The sequence below is a fragment of the Polyodon spathula genome, chromosome 12, assembly GCF_017654505.1.
Source record: "Polyodon spathula isolate WHYD16114869_AA chromosome 12, ASM1765450v1, whole genome shotgun sequence".
In the NCBI taxonomy this organism is placed as follows: Eukaryota; Metazoa; Chordata; class Actinopteri; order Acipenseriformes; family Polyodontidae; genus Polyodon; species Polyodon spathula.
The window spans coordinates 44,578,639-44,602,151 of NC_054545.1; the positions used below are offsets into that span (position 1 = coordinate 44,578,639).

At 37.9% G+C, this 23,513-nt stretch overlaps 1 protein-coding gene across 1 annotated transcript in view; it reads right to left on the bottom strand.

The window, feature by feature from the left end:
* The window catches only part of LOC121324914 (protein AF-17-like), a 50,740-nt gene extending 42,352 nt beyond the window's left edge, over nucleotides 1-8,388 (bottom strand). Inside the window, exon 1 of the mRNA XM_041267117.1 lies at nucleotides 6,423-8,388. Coding sequence (XP_041123051.1) covers nucleotides 6,423-8,388 — 1,966 coding nt within the window. The remainder of the gene's footprint in view (nucleotides 1-6,422) is intronic.
* Nucleotides 8,389-23,513: the final 15,125 nt, after the last annotated feature.

Genomic DNA, 23,513 nt, shown 5'->3' on the forward strand with positions numbered 1-23,513 from the left:
GCTACATATGTGAGTCCTTGTAATTACTTACACTTCAAAAAAAAAAAAAAAAAAATCTGCATAAATAAATATTGATTCGGGTATATGAACGTTTCTCTGGTCTGAGTGAAAAAAGCCAATTTGTGAAGTTTTGTCTTGCCAGCAGATGTTCTAGAAATACTTTGGATTTCTCTCCAAATGGGTAGACAACAGTAAATAAATGTAAAATGAATATAGTTTCGACCTCCTCTCAGTTCACTAATCCATGTATCATTTGTTTAGAGAGAGAGAGAGAGAGAGAGAGAGAGAGAGAGAGAGAGAGAGAGAGAGAGAGAGAGAGAGAACACTACTCAGGTGATACATTTTTGATAGCATCAATCTCGTATAAAACATTTTGTACATAAATAAAATAAAATAAAATACATAATAATAACATATGTATTTATTTGTAATATCTTCTGACAGATCAAAGGTCACGATTTTTTTCATTTGTTTTTTACAGATATTAAAACAGGTTAGGCCCAATGAGAACTCCATGCAGTTCGGAGTTCGGCAAGTTTGAAAAAATAAAATTTGCATACCGATCTTGTAGAATTTAGGAGTCTAATACATGAAATGATTAATTATATACCAGCTCTGCACTTAGATTTAAAAAAAGAAATCCTATTATTTCTTTATTTTATGTTCTGAGACAGTGCTCCGTTTTATATTAGCTTATGAACTGTATAAAGATCGTAGGCCAACTGATCAGACCTCATTTGGTTATTTTTACAACAAAATGGACCATACGTGTTCATTAACCTATATAATGTAATAATAAATATATAGGCCTACATTGCTAATATATATAATACCCCATCCCCGACCACCGCTGACCACGCCAAAAAATCTGTTTAGAAATTATAGCACACTCTTTATAACCGATCGTGTAGTTAATTTGAATTGTTTGAGACGCTATAAACGTGACAGAGTGAAGTTTATGAATCCTCGTGGTGTTTATATTACATGTTATTAATTAAAGTGTCAAAGTTATTCCTTGTTTTTTCTTTTTTTTTTTTTTTTTCCTTGGTTTCACCAGTTAGGATGTGTTAACCCCAATCTTCATGTAGCGATTTACATGAAAACGGAGAGGATCTGCGTGTTTCTCTCCAAATTCCCTCCAACCAATTATGGAGCAAAGTTCGATAGCCGAGTCGAAAGGGAGGGGAGAGGGCTCTCTCTACATACACGGTGCGGATATCTACATAAGTGTTAACTAAATAAACACGATACTAAAACGGGTATAAAATCTATTGCATAAGACTTTAATTCTTACGCATTCTGTTAAAGAGCTTAAACTATTATGCCCAACCTGATCTCACAGCAAAATCTTTACCATGATAACATGTTTACTGTGAGATCAGGTTGGTTATGCCAATGCACGCCTTCATTTATTTAAAACACGTGCACGTTTATACGACTGGCAAACTCTGTAACACGTTTTATTCACAATTATATACTTTTAACGTTATCTTCTTTTTAAAAAGAGACAGCTTCATATTTGATTTGTTACCACTTTTGACCTTTCTAAAAAAATGCACATGTGATTTACTGACTAAAAAAAGCCGTTAGGCTTTCTAAATCATGTCATTTATATTGGATTTATAACCCCGTTCAGTGTTAATCACTGCAACATCTAAACTAACCCTCGTATCACAGCCATGCAAATCATAAATCACAAGCCTTTTTCTCTTTATAATTTATAGATGTGTGACTTTTTTTGTTCATTTAAAGTTCATTTATTTAATTAGTGTTTGATTCGTGATTCATATAAATTAGGGTTACATTTTTCTTTTAATAATGTTACTCGAATACCCCTTAGGAGCTGTGTCTGCCCCTCCCCCCAATATAGGACTGGGTGGGATGGGGGCGAAATTAAATACTATTGGACCCTGTTGCAGATTGGATGAGAGAGAGAGAGAGAGAGAGAGAGAGAGAGAGAGAGAGAGAGAGAGAGAGAGAGAGAGAGAATATTGTATTTTCAGCAACTGGTATTTGACGGGTGAATGGCGTTTGTAAAGCAAACGGATTTGTTTGATTCCATACCTGTACGAATGAACCCCATCCAGCCTTTGTGCTCTCAAACATCAGGTATCAGTAACAGAGAAGCAGACATTACACAACAGACGTGTCTGTATTTTTCTACTCTGCCTTCGAAAGGTTAAGTTATCCCCTTCGTCGGGGGGGTGGACGGGGGGTGGACGGGCTTTCAGACATTCATGCTGCAGTGCAATGCGCGTTAGCCGTGCTCTGCTGTCCACAATAGATGGAGTTTCATTGTAAACGCAGGGAAACTGTTCAGGAACTTCTGGGTTTGCACAGTAAACACAGCACGGACACGACGTATGCAAACCACAGTGTGCAAAAATAATCGAATTCTGACGATGTCCTGAGGTACACCAGCATTCTGAAAACTGACACGACTCTTGAATCAAATATACACGGTTAAAAAAAAAAAAAGTAATCTTGCAATAGGAGGATCCAAAGGAAGAAGCTAGCTGTGTGCTAGAAGCTAGTTTTCTAGAGAATAGCCCCAATATGTTGCTCCTTAATTAAACAAGTTTCCTGCATTGCCGGTGTATTTTTTCTCGTATTTGTTTGTGGAAAGCGTTTCCCTTTGACCGACATTCTTTGAAACTCGACCCTTTTCTGTAAGACAATCACCATCAATTGATACAATGCTACAGACTTGTATCTCGGCCTCAGTAAAGGACAGATGTTTCGGAGCTGCCGTTGTAAGATGCACAGAGAACTACACTGGACGTTTCAAGAAAGTCGACACACCAGCAATGTCTATAACTTATATCCCACATTCCTGACAAGCATTCTTTACATTGCAAAGCCAAAGGTTTAAAGAACGAATTTGGAGCAACAGCTTTGAACGCATCTTACGAGTCTGTTGTAATTATACTGTATTTGGATGCCCGAAAAAGTGTCACTATGTAAATTACAGTGTATAACGACTTGTTTAAAATCTGTTGCGTAAGATTTGCGTATAGTATATAGTATATAATATATATTATATATATTATCTTATATATACATATAGATATTATATATATAGATAGATATATATATATCTATATATGTAATCCAATAACAAGGAAGTAACTTCCTACACACCCCTCGTGTCCAAAGTACCCCTTATCTTTACACTGTAAAAAATAACACCTATGAATGTGGACAATAAATGTCACGGTTAAAACACACACACACACACACACACACACACACACACACACACACACACACTCGTTGGGATAACCACATAACTATTATGTCCACACAGGGCGTTTTGTGAAGTTTTAATTGTCAAGCAACAGTCTATAGTAGCATAAAGGGGAAAAAAAAAATTCCTGGTTGTTTTAAACACTTCCTGTCGCAGTTTTGTCTTGAGTGAATCGAGATGCGAGGTTAGTGTATTTTTTTCTATAAACATATACCTTTGTTCAATTCAATTTTGAGGCCTCCTACTTCAAATGAGATAAATAATGTAATATCGAACCACACTGCTTGCATGAGATCCAGTCCGAGAAGAAAATTTTGGGCCGTCCGAGAAAAAATCATTTGAGATAGTTATATATATATATATATATATATATATATATATATATATATATATATATATATATATATATATATATGTGTGTGTGTGTGTGTGTGTGTGTGTGTGTGTGTATGTGACATAGTGAAAAAACAAAACAGAGACTTTTTTTTGTTTTGTCTCTGCACGACTAGTACTGAGTGCTGAGTGCTTGGGTGGGGGGGGGGGGGGGGGGGGTTTGCTAAAGTACCAAATTCAGAAACAATAGAAATCTATCGAAAGGGCATCAACAGCAGGAGGTTAATCCATACTGTAAGAGAAAGGCCCCTTTATCGAATTTCATGCCCATTTGTTTGCTTTAGACATTGTGTGTTTCGTGTTTGGGGGGGGGGGGGGGGGATCGGGTGTGGGTGAGGGGGGGGGGATCGGCACGACAAAGAAGCGGCTGGTACCAGTTGTTTCCAACGTTCGGATCTAAAACTTCCAATGGGGTTTCTATAGTGTTTACCTACAGGTATGCTCGGAGGTTATACATAATTCACTATTAAGCTATGAAATCTCTCTCTCTCTCTCTCTCTCTCTCTCTCTCTCTCTCTCTCTCTCTCTCTATATATATATATATATAGATATATATACTGCATACTACATGCGCAGTATCACATTCTCACAGCACTCAGCAGAACATGTTTTACCCTCAGTGGAGTATAATGTGTTAGAGAGTTTTAACCCCAACGTTAGAATTGTTTATAGTTGCGTCGGTCTGTATTGGCAGCTGTTTCCTCTTTGGCATGTGTGTCAGAACACCCACTAGAAAACTACGCTTTATCACTGATTCACACCAACCTCACAAACTTGATGAAACATTTTTTCTTTCTTTGTTTAACATCTCTTTTTTCAGAAAAAAATATTCAAAATGAGCTTATTTTTATAATATACCTTTAGATTCGCCAGGTTAGCTGAAGAAAACGCGTACAAACACTCACTGTCCTTCGTAATAGTCAAATAGCCTTTCATACATTGTAATGAACACACACAAATATTAGTTAAATATACCACAAATAAGTGGAATTTCTCCTAATCTATTATTAGCCTATAGAGTCTCCCATCATATGAAACGTGTATTTTTATCTGAATAAAACGGGGCATGTTTGTTTGTTTGTGTTTGAATATAAGTCGTGGGTTGGACTCCGACCATGTCTAACAAAACACACACACACACACACACGCACCCGCACACACACGCACCCGCACACAGGTACCGCGGTGAAGTGTTTTTTTTTTTTTTTTTTTAATTAGCATACGACCATTTGCAGCCCTGCAAACGCGTCAAGATACACAACAGCTTCCCCTTGGCCTCGAAGCCTGTTTATGGCTGTTCCCAGCCCGTGTGTTTGTAGGCAGCAGTTGTTGTTCTTAAAATAAAACAACATTAAACAAACCACATTCCAAAGAAAAGCTGCATCTACCATAACACCTACAAGTATAGGAAAGCAGGAGTAAAGACTGTCCACAGGAGCCGTTTCGCTGTTTCAGTATGAATAAATAACGTGTTTCCTGGCTATATAAGCGCGATCTACTTAAAGACAATATATATATATTATAGATAATATATATTATCTCATATATAGATATATATATAGTATATAAATATTATATATATATTATATATAAACATTGTGCTTTAATAGGTATTGATCAAATGTTTTCAAAGAAAACCAGGGAGTTGGCATAGTGTAAGTCATGGACTTCCATTTAAATAAACGAGGTTGTTCATTGTTTAAATTATAAAATGCTTCAATTAGGCGATTCAGCAGAGAGATGTCACCAACAGTAGCCCACATCATTAATCTGTTATAAAAACACCCCAAAGCTAAGATAAACAGAATGCATTCCTGCATTTCCAAAATCTATACAAACCAAATGTGTTTTTGATACACTGTTGAATTAACCCAAAATGTTGCGCCACTCTGTCGTTTGCTAAGTGTTTTAAATGCAACAGAGTTGTGGTGTGATTTAGGCTCCTCAACCAGTCACCAAACACGCATGCGTCCTCGTTTGCATATGAAAGTGTGTATGGCTAAAAAGAAAATAGTCACGCGGATTCTTTATGCTCATTTCAAAATCTAAACAAAATATAAGAAAAAAAGTAAAATACTCTTTTTATGCAGACAAAACAATTCTTGGAAACAGAAGATTTTTTTATTGAAAACTCCCCCTCCCCCACCCTATTGTTTATATATAAATATATAAATAAACAACTGTTGCATGTAAACTTTGTAAGCATGTGAGTGTCAATCATCTTCTAAATTATAACTCCTGAATTTATGACTAGGAGGCACTGGGGTGGCACAGCCTCCCAATTGCCACATGCGGCACGGAGGGTGAGCTTTCTGATGCGGTAAGCACTTTTGAGAACAAAGTGAATAGGCAGGACTCAAGTCTCCGTCTTTCCCAACAACGAGCGAGGCGGGACAGGGGAAGCTACCCAGCAGAGAGAAGGGTTTTTTAACGGGAGTCGATGTCGTGCTGCCGCCGCTGGCTTTGCGTTTACAGAAAGAGGCAGCAGCAGCAAAAGAGGCACCAGCTTTAGCAGCATTTTCCCTTTTGCTTATATTTGCTTTTCTGCCTCTTTTTGAAGTCCCCTTTGTACATCTTTGTTTCCGTTCCGCGTCGCTGCGTTTCGGAGCCTGGTTCCTTTTCAAATTCCGTTCCAGGCCATTGACTTTAAAAGCCTGGCTTGACAAGGAAGAGCGGCCTTTGGATTGGGGAGGGGTAAAAGTTTTTAAAAATGAACCCCCACCTCCATCTCCACCGACAGCAGCAGCAACAGCACTCCCCGAGTGATTTTTGGACACTTTACTCTTGAAAAGCCTTGCAGCGGCTTCATAAGCAGCGGCTGTTGCGTAACCCACGTTATTGCCGTCGAAATTAAACCCTTTGGCGTAGCACCACAATTTAGACGTCCTAATAAGCCTCTCGAACTTATCCTTGCGTTGCTCTTTGATGTCCCCCACGGGATCAGCGACAATGCAAATGCGGTCAGTTCCCGTGAAGTTTTGGACAGCCGTTTGAATGGGGGCCCCGCTGCTGCACGAAGCTGCGTTCTGGAAAGCAGATTCCGAGGATAAGTCTTTAATTTGGCTCTCTGCTTGGTCACCGATGCTTAACGAGGTCACATTGTCTGGTGCACCTTTGTGCAAATAGTTCCCCTTTTTGAGAGGTGGAAGAGCAGCCTCAAAGCCTCCCTCGGGATCTAAAGAAGGGGCCTTTTGTTGTGGAGATTCTATGAGCCGCTGAGGGCGACGCTGTAGGCCCCCTTGTTTTGCACGGTCACCAATGAACGCTGTCGCATGCTCTCGTATTTTTTCAGTTTCTGCTGTTAAACACGATCCAGTCGTAACAGCCCAGCTTGGTTCGGTTTTTATTGTTTCCTTCAAACAATTAAAGGCAGGGGGTTTGAGCGTGGTGGCAGTGGGGGTGTGAGTGGCCCAACGCCGCCCGTGCTGCTCTAGTAAAAGAAAGCCAGGGTCAAGGCAAAGGGGCTCGGTTTTTATTTTTAGGGGGGGTTCAGTGGATGTGAACCTCTTTGCAGGGATCTTGCAAGTTGCAACCGCAGCCTCTTCCGGCAACCGTGCTGCGTCCCTGCCAGAGGGAAGCGGAAACCTGGAGATGGGGGTCGGCAAGGCGGCTTGTCGATAGCGGGTGCTCTGCACAGAGTCCCCGCTGCAGACCGAGCTCGAGTCGGATTCGGACGAGCTGCCCTCCTCGCTGCTGGACGACAGGGCGGATCTCCCGTCTTCGTCTGAAGAGTCCGTGGAGGTAGACTGGAAGCTGGAGCCGAAATCGGAATCCTTTTCAAAATCTAAACTGGACTCGGAATCGCTGGAATATCCCGCAGATGTACCCTGAGTGCAGTGCGCTTTCTTTAACCCACCCGCACTCACAGCGCCGATGTTCCCTTTCTTTGATGCAAAATTCAAGGTTTTATTGCCCACCAGCAGCGCTGGCGAATTGTGTTTTTTCACACACCCGTTTGAGTACTCCTCATAGCGGCTGTAACATGGGTCTTTCCCCTTTAAGCACAGCGGAAGGCTGGTCTTGCTACAGTCGTTTGTTGCAATGGCGGAGTGGAGCGTCTTATTCGGGTAGGTGCCCACAAAGGCTTGTGGAAGAATCCCATTTACCCCTTTCAAACTGTAACAGTTTCGTCCTTTAGCGACTTTTTCATAGTTTCGGAGGTCTTTCCTAACGGGTCCCAGCAGCAGACTGCTCCTGGTGTTTTTAGATTTGGAGAAATTTTGAGCTGGTTTCGAGTGGGGCACTTGCAGCAGCCGCCGTGCTCGCTGTGCGGCTCCGGCGACAGTCAGCCCAGCAGTGTCTTTGGCAAGCAGCGTCTTGGCAACACTATGTTTTTTTTTGCAAATCCTGGTACAAAGCGCGTCCGGCGAAATGTCGTTTTCCGTCTCCGTTTTTTTGCATTTTCTTTTCTTTCTCCTTTTCTTTGGGCTCAGGGACTGGCAGGCTACGCACAAAGCCTCCAGGTCTTCTTTGGTAATCAGGGAGCATTTCACAGCTCGCACCGGGACTGAATGAATGGCCTTTAGGGTCCGGAGCTCTTGAATGTCACAGCGCCGGCTACGAATGTTTAAAACCTCCATTCTTTTGTTGACTGTAGTCCTGGGAATATCCTTAAACAAGTCACTGAAAACCTGCGCCAGAGCGAACATCTGCCTCCCGTTGATTCTCAAGAACCCCATGTTGATCCCCTCTATTTCTTGATAGCCGGTTTGAAATGCTCCATCTTTAGCATTGCAGTTATATTCCATTTTCAGTACAACGATTTCAACCATTTGCATCTGTCTTCATGACGCGCCTCCAGTATACCAACAAAAATAAAATAAACAAACAAAAAAAAATACGCAAAAAGCTACCAAAACATTAAAATAACAAACAGTGTTAATAACAGTAATAATAATAATAATAAAAAAAAGATAAGAATGAAAAATAATTTGAGAATGAAAACAAGTCTTCCCTCCTCAGTGGGGAAAAAAAATCATAGTTGCTGCAAAATGTAAGAAAATGTAGCCGTTCTTTGCAACTGCACGCTTCAAAGTGATGCACCATGTCCAGTTAGTTGTTAAATATAAATAAATAAATACATAAAACACAAATAATTAAAATATTAAATTAAAGAAATCTAATGCTACATACAGGTGAAATAAATCCGCTTATATCATCCACAATCCATCTTTTAATTGAATGTATTCAGATAAAAAGAGAAATATATAGTGAGAAACGCAAAAAGAAAGAAAACCCCGACATCTCCTCACGTAGTTTAAACAGCCTTGAAATCTACCTCTACCTTTAGAGGTTTTTTCTTTCTTTCAAGAAAACTCCAGAGTACAGTATATTATAGGAGCCTCCCCACCAAATAATGTTCTAATTCTCAATTCTGATTGGGCCCCCTCGCTTGTGATGTCATAAAAAAACAACATTCCACCCCTCCCTTTAAACCCCTCGTTAAAAACCCCTTGAGTGAAAGCACCACGTTGCTCTATGCGACACAAATGCATTCAGAGAACCCGACAGGTTAACATAAGATCTCTATCTATCTATCTATCTATCTATCTATCTATCTATCTATCTATCTATCTATCTATCTATCTATCTATCTATCTGTCTATCTATCTATCTATCTATCTATCTCTATCTATCTATCTATCTATCTATCTATCTATCTATCTATCTATCTATCTATCTATCTATCTATCTATCTATCTCTCTGTCTATCTCTATCTATCTATCTATCTATCTATCTATCTATCTATCTATCTATCTATCTATCTATCTATCGCGATAGATATATCTGTATATTGGAGATTGTTTATTGGAGAATTGTACCTACATACCATTTCGGTTTAGATAAAGGGCAAATTATGGTACTAAATAGATTGCACAGAAGAAGAGAAGAGGCATTGTCTATAATGTTTTATTACACAAAAAACTGCAGAATTTTCCAAAACACACACACACACACACACACACACACACACACACACACACACACACACACACACACACAGACAGATAGATAGATAGATAGATAGATAGATCCCAAATGTTACTTTATATCGAGAATAGTTTGCCATTGTTTCAGATGAGCAGTCCTCTTGTTTTCAAATTATTGGGTTAAATCATTATTTAATCATGGACCAACCAATAACCTTACATTATTATTATTATTATTATATTATTATTATTATTATTATTATTATTATCAGAAAATACTTTGAATTGGAAAATTGTGTGCTGTCCAAATTGTAAACATGCAATTCGTTGAACAAAATGGTCTCCGTCATAAAAACAAAATATATATCAATTATACACCATAGATATGCAACAGCTAATGTCAGTGCTGAGAGCTTCTGTTCCAGCTGTTACAGGGTAGCCAATTTGCAGAATTGTCAGACACGAAGATAATGAAATTAGGCATGTTTTATCTTAATGATCTTCAATCACTAGTTTGCGATTAGAAAGAAGCCCTATTTGGAAATGATAAGACGGGACACGTGGGTCGACACGGGCAGAGAGAGCGTTTCCTGACAGGGTCGCTTCCTTGATTTCCCGGGAATCAAGAAGGAACGACGACGTGTTATCCTACTTGGTTATCCTACACGATCTCAACACTTGCGTGTAGACTATCAAACCAAAACAAAAAAAAGAAAACACCGGCTCCCCCGTGTGGAGGCGACAAATATGTCATACAGTTTTAAAAATGTAACATGCAGCCGTAGGTCCAGCAAAAAGTCGTTAAAGTGAAAACTAGGGCCTTGTAAGGTGGTTAATGATGAATTATATGATGATGATAATAAATAATAATAATAATATATATATATATATATATATATATATATATATATATATATATATATATATATATATATATATATATATATATATAGTCTCATGGTCATTTGTTCTAATAGTCTTGATGGCATTTCAAAACCGAAGAACAAAGGGTCTAATAATAAAATAACATCTTAAAACAAACCGAATCTTAATTTTACACGGTGTACCTGTGTAGCACATTTGCAGATTATTTCTGAGAATTAACTATAACAATTAACAGAGTACGTTGGAGGTTTATAACAAATATGTTGTCTAAATTAACCACATTTGTGTGCAGGAAATGTTGCATCAGAACTTTTACACGATCGTGTAATTTACTCATAATGTTAAGCCACACTGCATTGCTTATAACACGATTCAGTTTATGTATGGAACATAATTAAAAGCTAGGCTACTAATTGGTCTGTTATAATTATGAACCTGTATTTATCCAGGTTTAAAAAAAACGCATTTCGATTACAATCTCTTTTTGTATTTCAAAGATGACCAAGTTAATGTTTGTAGATCAAACATGTTTAACAGCAATTGCCCTCAAAGCAAATTTGTTCACCAAAATATGTGCTACCATTTACTTCTGCTACATCCAAATAAAAACCGCCAGCGTTTCGGTGACGCGGTACCTTCGAGAGGATTTGCATAGACAGTCAAAACATTGCCTTGAAAAAAATTAAATAATATGAAAGTTACAGACGAGTTGAAGAAACGGGAACCCTATAGGAATATACACATGAAGAGTTTAGTGATCGTTGTAAGGCCATGATACATGCATGCGATTTACACGTTAACAATTGCGCTTGAAGACTTGCGATTACATCCATTGCACCTGTTGGCCAAAGAATATGAATATATATATAATCTTGGTTCTTGTCCGACCACGTTTCTGAAATATACAGTGCATGCGGAGATCGGGATGAGAAACAGCCTTTGAATCCTTGCCTTCTGTTTGTGGTCAGGCGGGCATGAGGCGGCGAGGATGCGAGATCTAACATGACCGAGTCTCCAACTCCTCTGCGTTTTACGTAATTAAAAAATACCCGGGCCACTGAAGAGCAAGCTTTATACCAAATGAATGTTACGCAGATTTTGTTTTACATTAGCACTATCTATCTATCTATCTATCTATCTATCTATCTATCTATCTATCTATAGTTAGATAGATTATAGATAGATAGATAGATAGATTGTGGAATTTGTTCTCGCCATTTGCCCAGGTGTTATCCCGCAAGGCTATATAATTTGAGCGATTATGATGTGGCAAATAGACAGATGACATGAAAGATAGCTGGGTTGATGCATAGTAAGACAGATGAATTGATAAGCTAATACCACGGACCATAGGAAACCGCGGGATCCAAATATGAAGCATCAAATTACGGAACCCCCGTTGAACCCATGTTGTAGAACCCTCTGCTGTTCTGTGTTTGTAATGGTTCTAGAACTTAAATCAAGCAGGAGACAGACATGTGGATTATGTGGATTAAAATAGAACGCCCAGGAATAGAACTAATTTACGACATCATTATTTTTACGCACTTCGAAGAGCCTGCTATACAAATGCAACGCAATGTTTCCAATGGTGTATTTTGCCAATGAGCGAAAAAAAAATCGAAACGAGAGGGGCTACCCCATCTGTTCACCTAAATGATTTTTTTATTTTTTTAAATGAGAAGTCCACGAACGCAAGCAGACCTCCACAGCATTAAACAGATTGGGCCTATTCAAAAATTAAACAGCTTAACTAAACATTTAGCAAAAATAACAGCTGATTCATAAGGATCACCATTACAATCAATAATGTTCATGTAATCCAAAAACTATATTGAGAAGACACATGATCAATTAACAATAATTGTTATAATAGACCCTGAAGAAATATTACAAGGAAAAATTAACTAAAAAGAAAAAAATGGTAATTATCCCGTATATATTACACCCATATATTCTGCAGCACATTTTAAAGTCATAAATACAAAAAAGTTAATATACACTGTAGGTAGACCCAATGCGATGAGCATGGTTCAATCGGTAACACGTTCCAATTGATTTGGGGTTTCAGTCTTTGCAAAAAGTCCAGCCAAACTATAATAAATAGTCAATTTATAAAACGATATGACTTCATCTAACCAGTAGATTCCGTGACTGAAGATGCGCAGACATCTGATAATAATGTGTTTTATTTTTAAGTTTTTTATAGTTTATATATATATATATATATATATATATAATATATATATATATATATATATATATATATATATATGTAAGTAGAGTTGTCTTATATCATGTTGTATAGTTGTCTTACAAACTTTGAGTATAGTGTGCCTTTGAGCGATTTAGTGCATGCAGAAGCGTACACCGAGAGATTATATGACCACATACATACATACGACACACACCCCAGTTCTCTGGCCCGTGCACACACAGCTTCCTATCAGGGATGTGTGCTTACACCAACCAGGAGAAGCTGTCAGTCAACACGCTCCTGTTAGGCATTGTAAATTGCAACTCAACGCCAGTCCCTATAGGGAAATATATACACATGAATTTCTAATAAACGTCAATTTCCTCGTTTCTGGTAAATATATTTTAGTCCGTGGTTTACTTTTACAGCACCACAATAGGCCACATGCACAAATCTTTGTTATTAAAAAAATAATAATAATTGAGTTTGGTTTCGTGAAAAACCTCTCTCTCTCTTTCGCTCTCTCTCTCTCTCTCTCTCTCTCTCTCTCTCTCTCTCTCTCTCTCTCGTCCTGTTGTTGTTATGCAGACAATGTACATGTGAGATATAATTTTATACACTCAATTTACATCCAATATTTATTTACATATGAATGTTTAGTGTATATGTGTAATAAAGATTTTAAGAATTTAAAAAGTACATATTTTTTACAGTGAAACCGAATTAAAAACATGCAGGCTAATGTATACAGACCATGTTACACACACACACACACACACACACACACACACACACACACACAAATATGTGTGTGTACAAAACACAATAAAAATGTCACATGGTGTCCCTTTTTATTATTCTGCACTGCAGTAATGTGTTTTATTAGTGAAAAAACACATTTCTAATCAAAGACCGCACCAATTATTTCACCGATAACAAGACTTTGCGATGCCTTATAGAACAAATATCTCATATGCAGGTTATTGCATTCATGACTGTGTCAACCATTCTGCCTTTCATTTCATTGAACTATACACAGTCTCGTTATTGTCAGAGCAAATCTTTTTTACGGGCACATGCCCGTGTTTTCCAAAGGTTTGTTTTTTTTTTTAAAAACAATAAAAGTTTGTTGTTCTTTCTATATAATCAATAAAAATTATATGACTAAAACATTTACTGACAGAGGATTACTTATTGAATAACATTATTACTTTATATATATATATATATATATATATATATATATATATATATTATAGAGAGAGAGAGAGGAGGAGAGGAGAGAGAGAGAGAGAGAGAGAGAGAGAGAGAGAGAGAGAGAGAGAGAGAGAGAGAGAAACAGATATGGTGTTTGTAATACAACCCAGACGCGGCTGAGCACTGAAACAAAACCGCATAAAAAAAAAAAAAAAAAAACTTCCTTTCAGTTTGTAGAATAAGGGAAGCAATGTGTTTCCAATAGGCCTATATAAACTATTGCTGCCCCCGGATTGTCAGAACTTTGTTCACAAACACGTGTTCAGCTTTTGCTATTTGGAATATTGAATGCCCGAAAACAATGAAGAAAGGGTTATTGATATTCGACAGCGGGGTATTCACATATCAACCCGATTCACGTGCAGAGCGGCTTTCTCGTAACAAGGCTGTTTTAATCTTCCTTACATAAACTAAATGCACAATATTTGCATCGTAAAATATTACAAAGTAGCCTGTTCCTGCAACTAGGACAATGGCACTGCGTCTTCACACACCTCGTGCTTATTTATTTTCATTACTCTAACCCTCCTCTTGAAAATTACAATTCTGATTTTTTTTAGCAGCATTCTAAAATACTTTTTTTTCTCCACCTTTCTTAATACATGTGTCCCACAGAAAGATATAAAAGAAGGGAAAAGACAAACAACAACCTCCTGGACCGGCAGCGGGCACGTGGGGGGGGAGTTTCAACGCCACCAGGACAAGTTCAAAAACTGACAAAGCTCACAAAGCAGACCATTAGGAGGTGGCACAGTGGGTTACTCCACTCGCCTCTCACATCGGGAGTCCTGGGTCCGCCTCACTCTTATGCCACCAGTTAAACGAGTTCCGCAGAGTTAATCGCCTTCCAGGCAACATTCAGTGATCTTCCACCGACTCATCAGAAATCAAGACTTTACTCAGGACTGAGCAAAGAGGGGAGGGCGGCCCTTTCTGGGCAGGGTTATAAGGTTATGCGGTGGTGCTTTTATTGGGGCATGTCTAACAGAGGCTTCCGGTCGGGGTGAGAATGTAAGGTTTATTTATTACTAAGCATGAGCTAAACACTCGAGAGCAAACATCTCCCTCCCCCCCCCCCCTTATTTCCCAGTTCTTTATTGTAACATTTGTCAAGAAATAACATTGTAAAATTTGTGGTTTTAATTTCAACCGACCTCTCGGCTACTTACTAAAATCTTAATTGAACATATAATTAGCTTAATTAGACTTTTTTTTAAATGTGCTTGCAGCTCTTAAACCGTTACAGATTTCAAGTTAGCTAGTTAGGAATGTGCCTCCTGGACAGTGATTGACCGCTGCTGAAGGGGGAAGAACGGCTTAACTTTAATAATGAAAGATGACCACCATAAATGTAGTCTCGCATCTTGTAAAGCGCTTTATGATGGCGATCCACTATGAAAGGCGCTATATGAATAAATAAATAACACAGATTATGTCTAACTATCTATATATCCCTCTATCTATCTATCTATCTATTTATATTGATAGATAGATATGCTAATTGTAGTTAGTTTTGAATCTTCTTTGTACAGTTCTTACTGCTGGGCGTGACAAGAGAGAAAGAGAGAGAGAGAGAGAGAGAGAGAGAGAGAGAGAGAGAGAGAGAGAGAGAGAGAGAGAGAGAGAGCGTTGTCAGCCCCTCGTCTCCTGTCACTCACTCCCCTCAGAATCATTCAGTCTAATGAAAGAGAGATGAAAACAAAGGAAGAGGGGGCGCGCCACGTGACGACCTCTTCACAAACCCGTGCGTACAATGCACCCTCTCCATGCCTCACGCAGCATTAAAAGGTGCGCTGGGAACACGATTTGTTACTTTTTCAACAGTTTAAAAAAAAAAAAAAAAGTTCAGCCAATATAACAAAGGGCTCCAAATGCATTATTCTGAATTCCTTGATTTACTGGTTTCAATGTGTAGACATCAATGTGTATACAAACTGCTGATTATGTTAATGTATATTTGAGCTTGCTGTTTATTTTCTTTCATCGTACGTTTTGTTAAAATGACGTGCTTGTTGTAAGCCTCATTCTTGTTACTCAGCAAACTTTATCCTGGAGGGGACGTAGGGGAAAAAATAGCTCATTGCTGAGTGCTCAGAGCGAAGAGCAATGGCTAAGATCAATGCATCTTGTGTGGCAATATGCGTGAACAGCAACAGCCGCTGGCTTAAGGCTCTTGCCAACGTGTAACTCAAACCATCAACGATCACTCATGGAATACTGGCGTGTACTGTACTGTGCCAGGCTCTGCTACACTATGCTAAGGACCCTGGGGAAGAAGCCTGATTCATCAATTGATGCATTAATTAAGTGCATGCTTTCGGACATGGTTTAATTGGTTCGACTTATTAATTAAGGGCATGGCCTAACCCAAATACTGTATTCCCAATTGCGATGAATTGGGAGGTGTGTCTGGAATGCAGGTTCATCGCCAGCGAGGTCACCGGTCCATTTGGCTAGGTTCCACAGGCACTTTGTAAAATTACATGTATATTCATTTGCCCATGAGAATACTCAAACAGGTGAAGCTACAGACCCCAGAACAAATCTTGAAACGCTCAAACAACCAAAACACACACCAAGATGTGACTATTGTGAAAGATTACACTTCACTTTATCAGTGTGAGGAGTGGCTGTCCAGTCAAGCAGAGTAGAGCTTTCCAGACCTGTCACCTGTGGGTATATTACAGGATATTTAGAAATTCAGAAAGTCTTTTATTAAGCAGTATAGAGAGTTCTGGTGGTAAGTTAAGTTCACAGTTTTAGATTCCAATAGCATTTCCTGTACAATGTGTGTGTGTGTGTGTGTTTTAAGCAGTTTAATAAAAAGCTGATGTCACCCTGTCCCATTTAAAAAAATAATCTTAGTTATTAAAAATAAATAAATAAATAAATAAATAAATAAACCTTTTCATTTCCAACACCTGGAAACAATTAATAATAACCTACAATGTACTTTGGTTCTGTGGCCTATTATTAAATACACAAGGATAAACTTTTACTTGACATCATAAATGCGTTTACAAAATGAAATAATGAATGGTAAATGTACCACAACTTTAGAAACATATATACTTTTTCTAAAACGATTCATTCAAATAAATAGTTTGTATTTATGACACACTTGTTTATTATAAACAGTTAGGTCTATGGGTTTACTGCATTTCACTAGCATCTCTTGAACTCTATTATTATTATTATTATTATTATTATTATTATTATTATTATTATTATTATTATTATTATTATTATTATTAAATATATAATAATAATAATAAGAAGAAGAATAATTGTAGTATAACTATAGTGTGCTCATTTATTAGAACCCCCTCATTGCTTCTGTAGTTTTGCTTTGTCGTTTGAAATCAAGCCACTGGAACTGAAAATCTTTGCAAATCATCAAAATAGGCAAATTAGTGCTTGTCTAATTTAATTGATGACTTTAATAGGCCACACATGCAAATCATTTAAAATAGTAAGAGAAAACGCGAAAGGGAACACAGAGCCACACATGCTAAAATGCAGGAGACTTTTTAGAAGCTGTTTGAGATGCCTGATTAAAGCACAAAGTGGTCTGACAATTTCACACACGAGTGCCTGTTGTTTCTAGATCGCTGATTACTGAGCGGAGATTGAAATTCTCACACCCAGAGGTGTTCATGCAGGTAGGTACATAAAGGATATAAATGACAAATCTTGAGGTGTTCTAATATATTGCTGTATATGACTTGAGCATGCATCAGTGACGTACCCACTTGGCATATCATCATTTTATTTTATTTTATTATTATTATTATTATTATTAGTCTTAGTAGTATTGCCTGTAGTAAATGCAAATTAGTTGTGCATACTTTGCAGGAATCAACATTGGCTGCGTTCTTTTTGTCCGCTTAAACCGCCTCAGCACATTTAGCCGCTGACAGGATCAGTATTGTTATTATGAATGTCTTCTCGGATTCCGCTGTCCTCCGCAAGGCCGATGGCGATCGAAAGTCTGCTCACTTGTTTATTGACCCATAATGGCTTTAGAATGACCTTGCTGACCCCAACGTGACCCAGTGACCTTGCGAGGACCAGAGGAAACAAAACGGGGGGGATGGGCGGTGAGGCTAGGGTAAAAAAAAGTTTTTGCCCCTCCGAGAGAGGGTTAGGAGGAGAGAGAGGAGAGAGGAGCGAGGAGAGAGAGGAGAGAGTCTTCCCCCCCCCCTCAGCCGTACCATCGTAAATGTTTGCACCAAATTTTTTGTCTTGGTCGACTTACATTTATTGGACTGTTGGAACAAAACACAATAAGTTTGAGCAATAATTTAAATATTCTGTGTTACAATTGGATGACGTTATTGTCTTTTGTGCTGACAAATTGTATCTAATAAAAATTTTTTGTGTGGTGTGTGTGTGTGTGTGTGTGTGTATGTGTGTATGTGTTATATATATATATATAATATATATATTATATATTATAATACAGCAAATATATCTTATAAAATTCTAATCTCCATTGAATCAGTTATGTTGTAGTGTTTAGTTTACTTTCAGACAACTTTGATTTACTTGAAACGTGAAACCGTGACATCAAAATAAGGTACTATCGTACTTTGACTTAAGCATTGTACGATCGAAGTTCTATACCCAATGTAGTTTTAGTATTTGGCTAGCAACTGAACTCGTAACCCATGTGTGTGTGTGTGTGTGTGTGTGTGTGTATATATATAATATATATATATATATATAAATATATATATATATAAATAAACTGGTTATTTAAATTAGATTAATTATAGTTAAAAACAAAAAAAAAAAAAAAAAACTGTTTTAGCAAAAAAAAAAAAAAAAAAAAAAAAAAAAAAACAACGAAGTGATTGTTACAGTCAGTTCAGGATGTGTTACTTAATCCGCGTGTGTGTTTTTCCAAGGTGTACGAGTAGTATTTAAAAGGAAAGCTGTTATAATTGTACTGTACCTTCCATAGCAACATTGTGAACACGGTGCAAGTCTACCGAATCTCTACTGGTTTGAATTGGGCCGGTCTCTCACACGTTCTTGTGCCATGCACAAATGCCCAACAGGAGTAATCCGCGTGGACCAATTATAAAATCATTGTCTTCTTGGTGAGAAGAAAAAGGTCCGTATAGTGATTCGTAAAAAGGTTACCATAAATTCGCAATAGCATGCAGTTTACCCCGTGTTTATATAATGTAATCCTAGGCAATGCTTCTCTGTGCATGCCTTTACATTTTGCTATGCTTTTACCATGGGATAGAAAACAAGTATAAGTACAGCCTGTACGGTTTACTGGTGTTTCTTATTGTGTGAAGGGCCTTCTTAAAACTCTATCCTTGGCCCCGGCGTTTTATCAAAGCCAATCGATGTGATTGAACCTCTTTCCTCGACTAGATTTTTTTTTTTTAACAGTAGATATTTATCGATTGTAATTCAACAGGTCTAGTACTACGCTCACACCAAGAATGAATTTGCACAAATAAAATAAAATCTGTAATTTAATACAAATTAAAACGACAAAAAAAAAAAACCCCGAAAGAAAACGAAATAAAATTACAATACATGGGTACTGAAATAAATAAATACAACAGTGATGACATAAAACATGTCAAGAAATAGGGTGGTGCCTTTTAATGATTTTTGAGAGAGAGAGATTCCAAACGTTTTGGTTATTTAACACACACACATGTGTATGTATAGATCTCCCCTAAACATAACAAGTCCAGCAAAGGAACCATACCGGTCTAGAACGCCTTTGAACCCCCGTTTCACCGGATATTCACACATGAATATAAATAACCTATTGGTTTGCTGCGTAGCGCTTACATTCCGACAAGCAGAAGCATTTGATGCAGATGTCTCAGAACTGCTCAGCTGGGTGTTGGGTCGGACGTTTTGGCCACCGGATTAGGGAATATGACAGAAAGCACGTTTCACGGTAACCCAATATGAAGGAACCATCACAGGCTAGCATGATCGGCACATGCATCTGATTATGACACCGTGATAGACCTTTTTTTGATAATGATTTATGGCATGTAAGTAACGGAGTTTGCAACACACGTGTCACATAATACTGCACGTTTTATTTCTCCGGATTCTGTTGTATCCAGTGTAACTAGGGTCTACAGTAAGGATCTCCAAACCCTGGTCCTGGAGGCCCCCTATCCAACAGGTTTTATAGATGTCTTTTTATCATCAGTGACTAAAGATCTGGAACACCTGTTCATCTGGACTAATTAAGCCAATAATTGGTTCAATTAAGGGACAGGGATTGGTTGAAACGAAAACCAGCAGCCACAGTAGCTCCCAGGACCAGGGCTGGAGACCCCTTTCCTACAGCATGGCATGCAGATCGCCCACAGGACAATACTACAGCACATGCATTTCTATAGAATTAAGTTGGAACACGTGGGGTAGGCCAAATAATGGAATGTTAGTTCCAGCTGGTAGATTTATCCTCGTCTGTGATTTGTTCACACTTCCTTGATTTGAAACTTGGCTTAGATAGGCTATACATCCCGGTCTTCCTTCTTCTATTAGACAGTTAAATGGAGAAGATGTTTTTACATCGGTCAACAAGTACGATCATTGATACAAAATAATACCAGTAGAATGATAAAAGGTTTTAAATAAATACATACATATACATGAAAAAAAAATTAAAAAGACGTTTAACTTTAAGTGGCATTGAAATTCTAGTTACCTTTTCTAGTTACTAAACACCGAATATATATATATATATATATATATATATATATATATATATATATATATATTGATATGTATTATATAATATAGATATATATATTATACACGAATATATTGTTCCTGTTTTTTAGCCAGAATCGCAGAATACATTACATTTTTAAATGATCTTTATCATGTGTTGTAATCTTTTCATTACAATGAAGAAAAAAAAATTGATTTTTATTTCGTATCTTTATTTTTATAAAGACTACACAAAAAACAGCAGTAGCCGTTATCAGCGTCTACAACATATAAGGTGTATATAGCCCCGCAGCACATCTGACAAAACCAAATTCAGATTGTTAGTTTGCTTGTATTTACGCGCATATTTTCACAAACCATAACAGATATAATTGTAGCAAAGGCGAATTTTACATTTTATAATTCCCTTGACATTCTGTAGCTTACACTTTTTTTTATACTACTTTTACCAATCGGCAGGCAATGCCTACACTAAATTATTGTACAAAACGGTGTTTGAAATCAATTATATTAAAAGGAGGTTTACATCTGGGGTCTCCAGACCTGTTTCTGGAGAGCAACTGTGGCTGCTGGTTTTCGTTTCAACCAATCTGTTACTTAATTGAACCAATTATTGGCTTAATTAGTCGAGATTAACAGGTGTTCCAGATCTTTAGCCACTGATGATGTAAAGACACCTATAAAACCTGCTGGAGAGGGGGTCTCCAGGGCCAGTAAATCTACAATAACACTTATATGAAACAGTTCCATTGCATTCACTAGGCCTTGACTGTATAATTTCCTCATTGTGGTTTCAGTATTCTGCTCTATATAAATTCTGCAGTGCCAGCTAGCTGACTTTAACTTCTCTTACGTTTCAGATACGCCGTGGGTCTTTCTAATCGAGCTAAATAGATATCACCATAAAAACGGTCTAACACTAGCCTGAGGTTGTGAATAAAACATGACGTATAAGACATCGAATTGCGTGTCTCTCGTTCTCTTGCTAAATCTCTTTCACTTCCAAAAGCTTTTACGTACTGCGTAGATAAGTTGTGTGTTTCTATATTGCCACCCTGTGGCCTGCGTAGGTATTGTGTGTGTTCTTTCTTTCTTTCTTTCTTTCACTTTTGACACCGGCCTTCCTTCCCTTATAATGAGAGCAGGTGATTTCAATTTGTCTGCATTGCACAGCACGTGAAATATGCTCGTTTCCATGGTCATTCAGAGAAGCTTCTGCACGGGTACCCTAGCAACACAGATTAGAGTCTCAGTTATATACCGATATATACGGTTTAAATTAACCTAAGCGTAGCAAATGCTTGAATTTCAAAAGAACAGAATTCGCGAGAATCTTGGCCTAGGAAATTCAAATGAGATTCAGGACTAAGATGCTTATCTCAATGAGATAATGACACAGAAATGCCAGCTCCTTGATGCACTAATATGTGACCGGGTGGTTAGAGAGAATAGCAGTTATTGTGATGTGGTCATCGTTTCTCATCAATCATACATGTGATAAACAACCTCGGAAGATTAAACAGGTCAGAACGCGTATGTTTCTACGGAGCTACAAGAAATGGCCATTTTGATTTAGTATCTATTCTTTCTGCAACTAAGCAGCTGGCTTCTGCTTTGTGTCTGACATGAAGCCTGGAGTCTCGCGTGCTCTGCCCTGAGTAACACACGTACACAATGACACAGAGGAGGGATGAGCTTCAATTCAACTTGAATTATTATCCTTTCATCAATTTATACACCCTTCCCCCTTACATACACAGACATTTCCACATACTTCTGTTTGCACGCAATATTCCAATGCGTTATTTCAATGCAATATTTCCTTTTATAAAGAAAAAATAAATAAACAAGAACAGAACACTTGGCTCAAGGGTTTTATTCTGTGTGATCTGCAGCACTTTCCAGACTCAGTCTGAGAGTCTCACTTACAATAACGGGCCAAATATAGGAAAGGTGACGAACAAAGGGGCTTAGACTTGACCTTGCGTCACAGTCTCCCCTTTAGGACAAATTAGGGCAGATCTTGCACTCAGAATTGCATTGACAAAGCATTCTAGGTGTTTACACCACCACAGGTTCTACATAAACAGCTTAAATACATTAATATCAGCTTGGTTGCCAATACATATATACTTGTTCCAATTCCCAACTCCTGGAGGGTCATCAACTCGCCACATTGACCTGCCAATAAAATTCCAAAGTGCCGCAGCTAATGCAATCAATGAGGACAACATGCAATTAGTTGAGTCAATCTTCATTAAGAGTGTGCTAATCCATTTGAAGCCTTTAAATGCAGGCCGACAGGGAAGAGAGCTCCCAGTATTACCATAGGACAGCACTAAACCAACAAGCAGAGTCAAGATGTCACAGAAAGCTGGCAGCTAAACTGACTAAAGCCCAGACATAACTATTCAAAGGTAATTGATCCCTTTTTTTCTGATATGTTGTTGTTTTGTGTGTTTTCGAAGCCATTGTTTTGGGATCGTTGTAACGACTACAAGCTCCGGCCTCTATTCACAAAGCTTTAAGATCTTGTTAATAGTCAGGTTGGTGACCATCTGAACTATTGGCTGTTCCCTTAACAACAGCAAGGAAGGGTTTCATAGTTATCAAACGTTATTTTATTCATGAAACTTTGAAAGAACATTCTTTTAAAGAAGCCACAAGTTTAAAGCTTTCTGAGTAGCGTCATATGGATCCAATTTACTAAACCTTCTGGGGGCAAAAACAAATAATAATAATTTTCAAAATCTAGCTGACTGGAAACAGAGTGGCTGAAGTCAGTAGAGAACCTATTAGCAGCAGCTTTTTCAGGTAAGGATAATGGTTCGGGTTAGGGTTAGGGGAGAAGCGTTGCAAGGATTTCATTCCAGG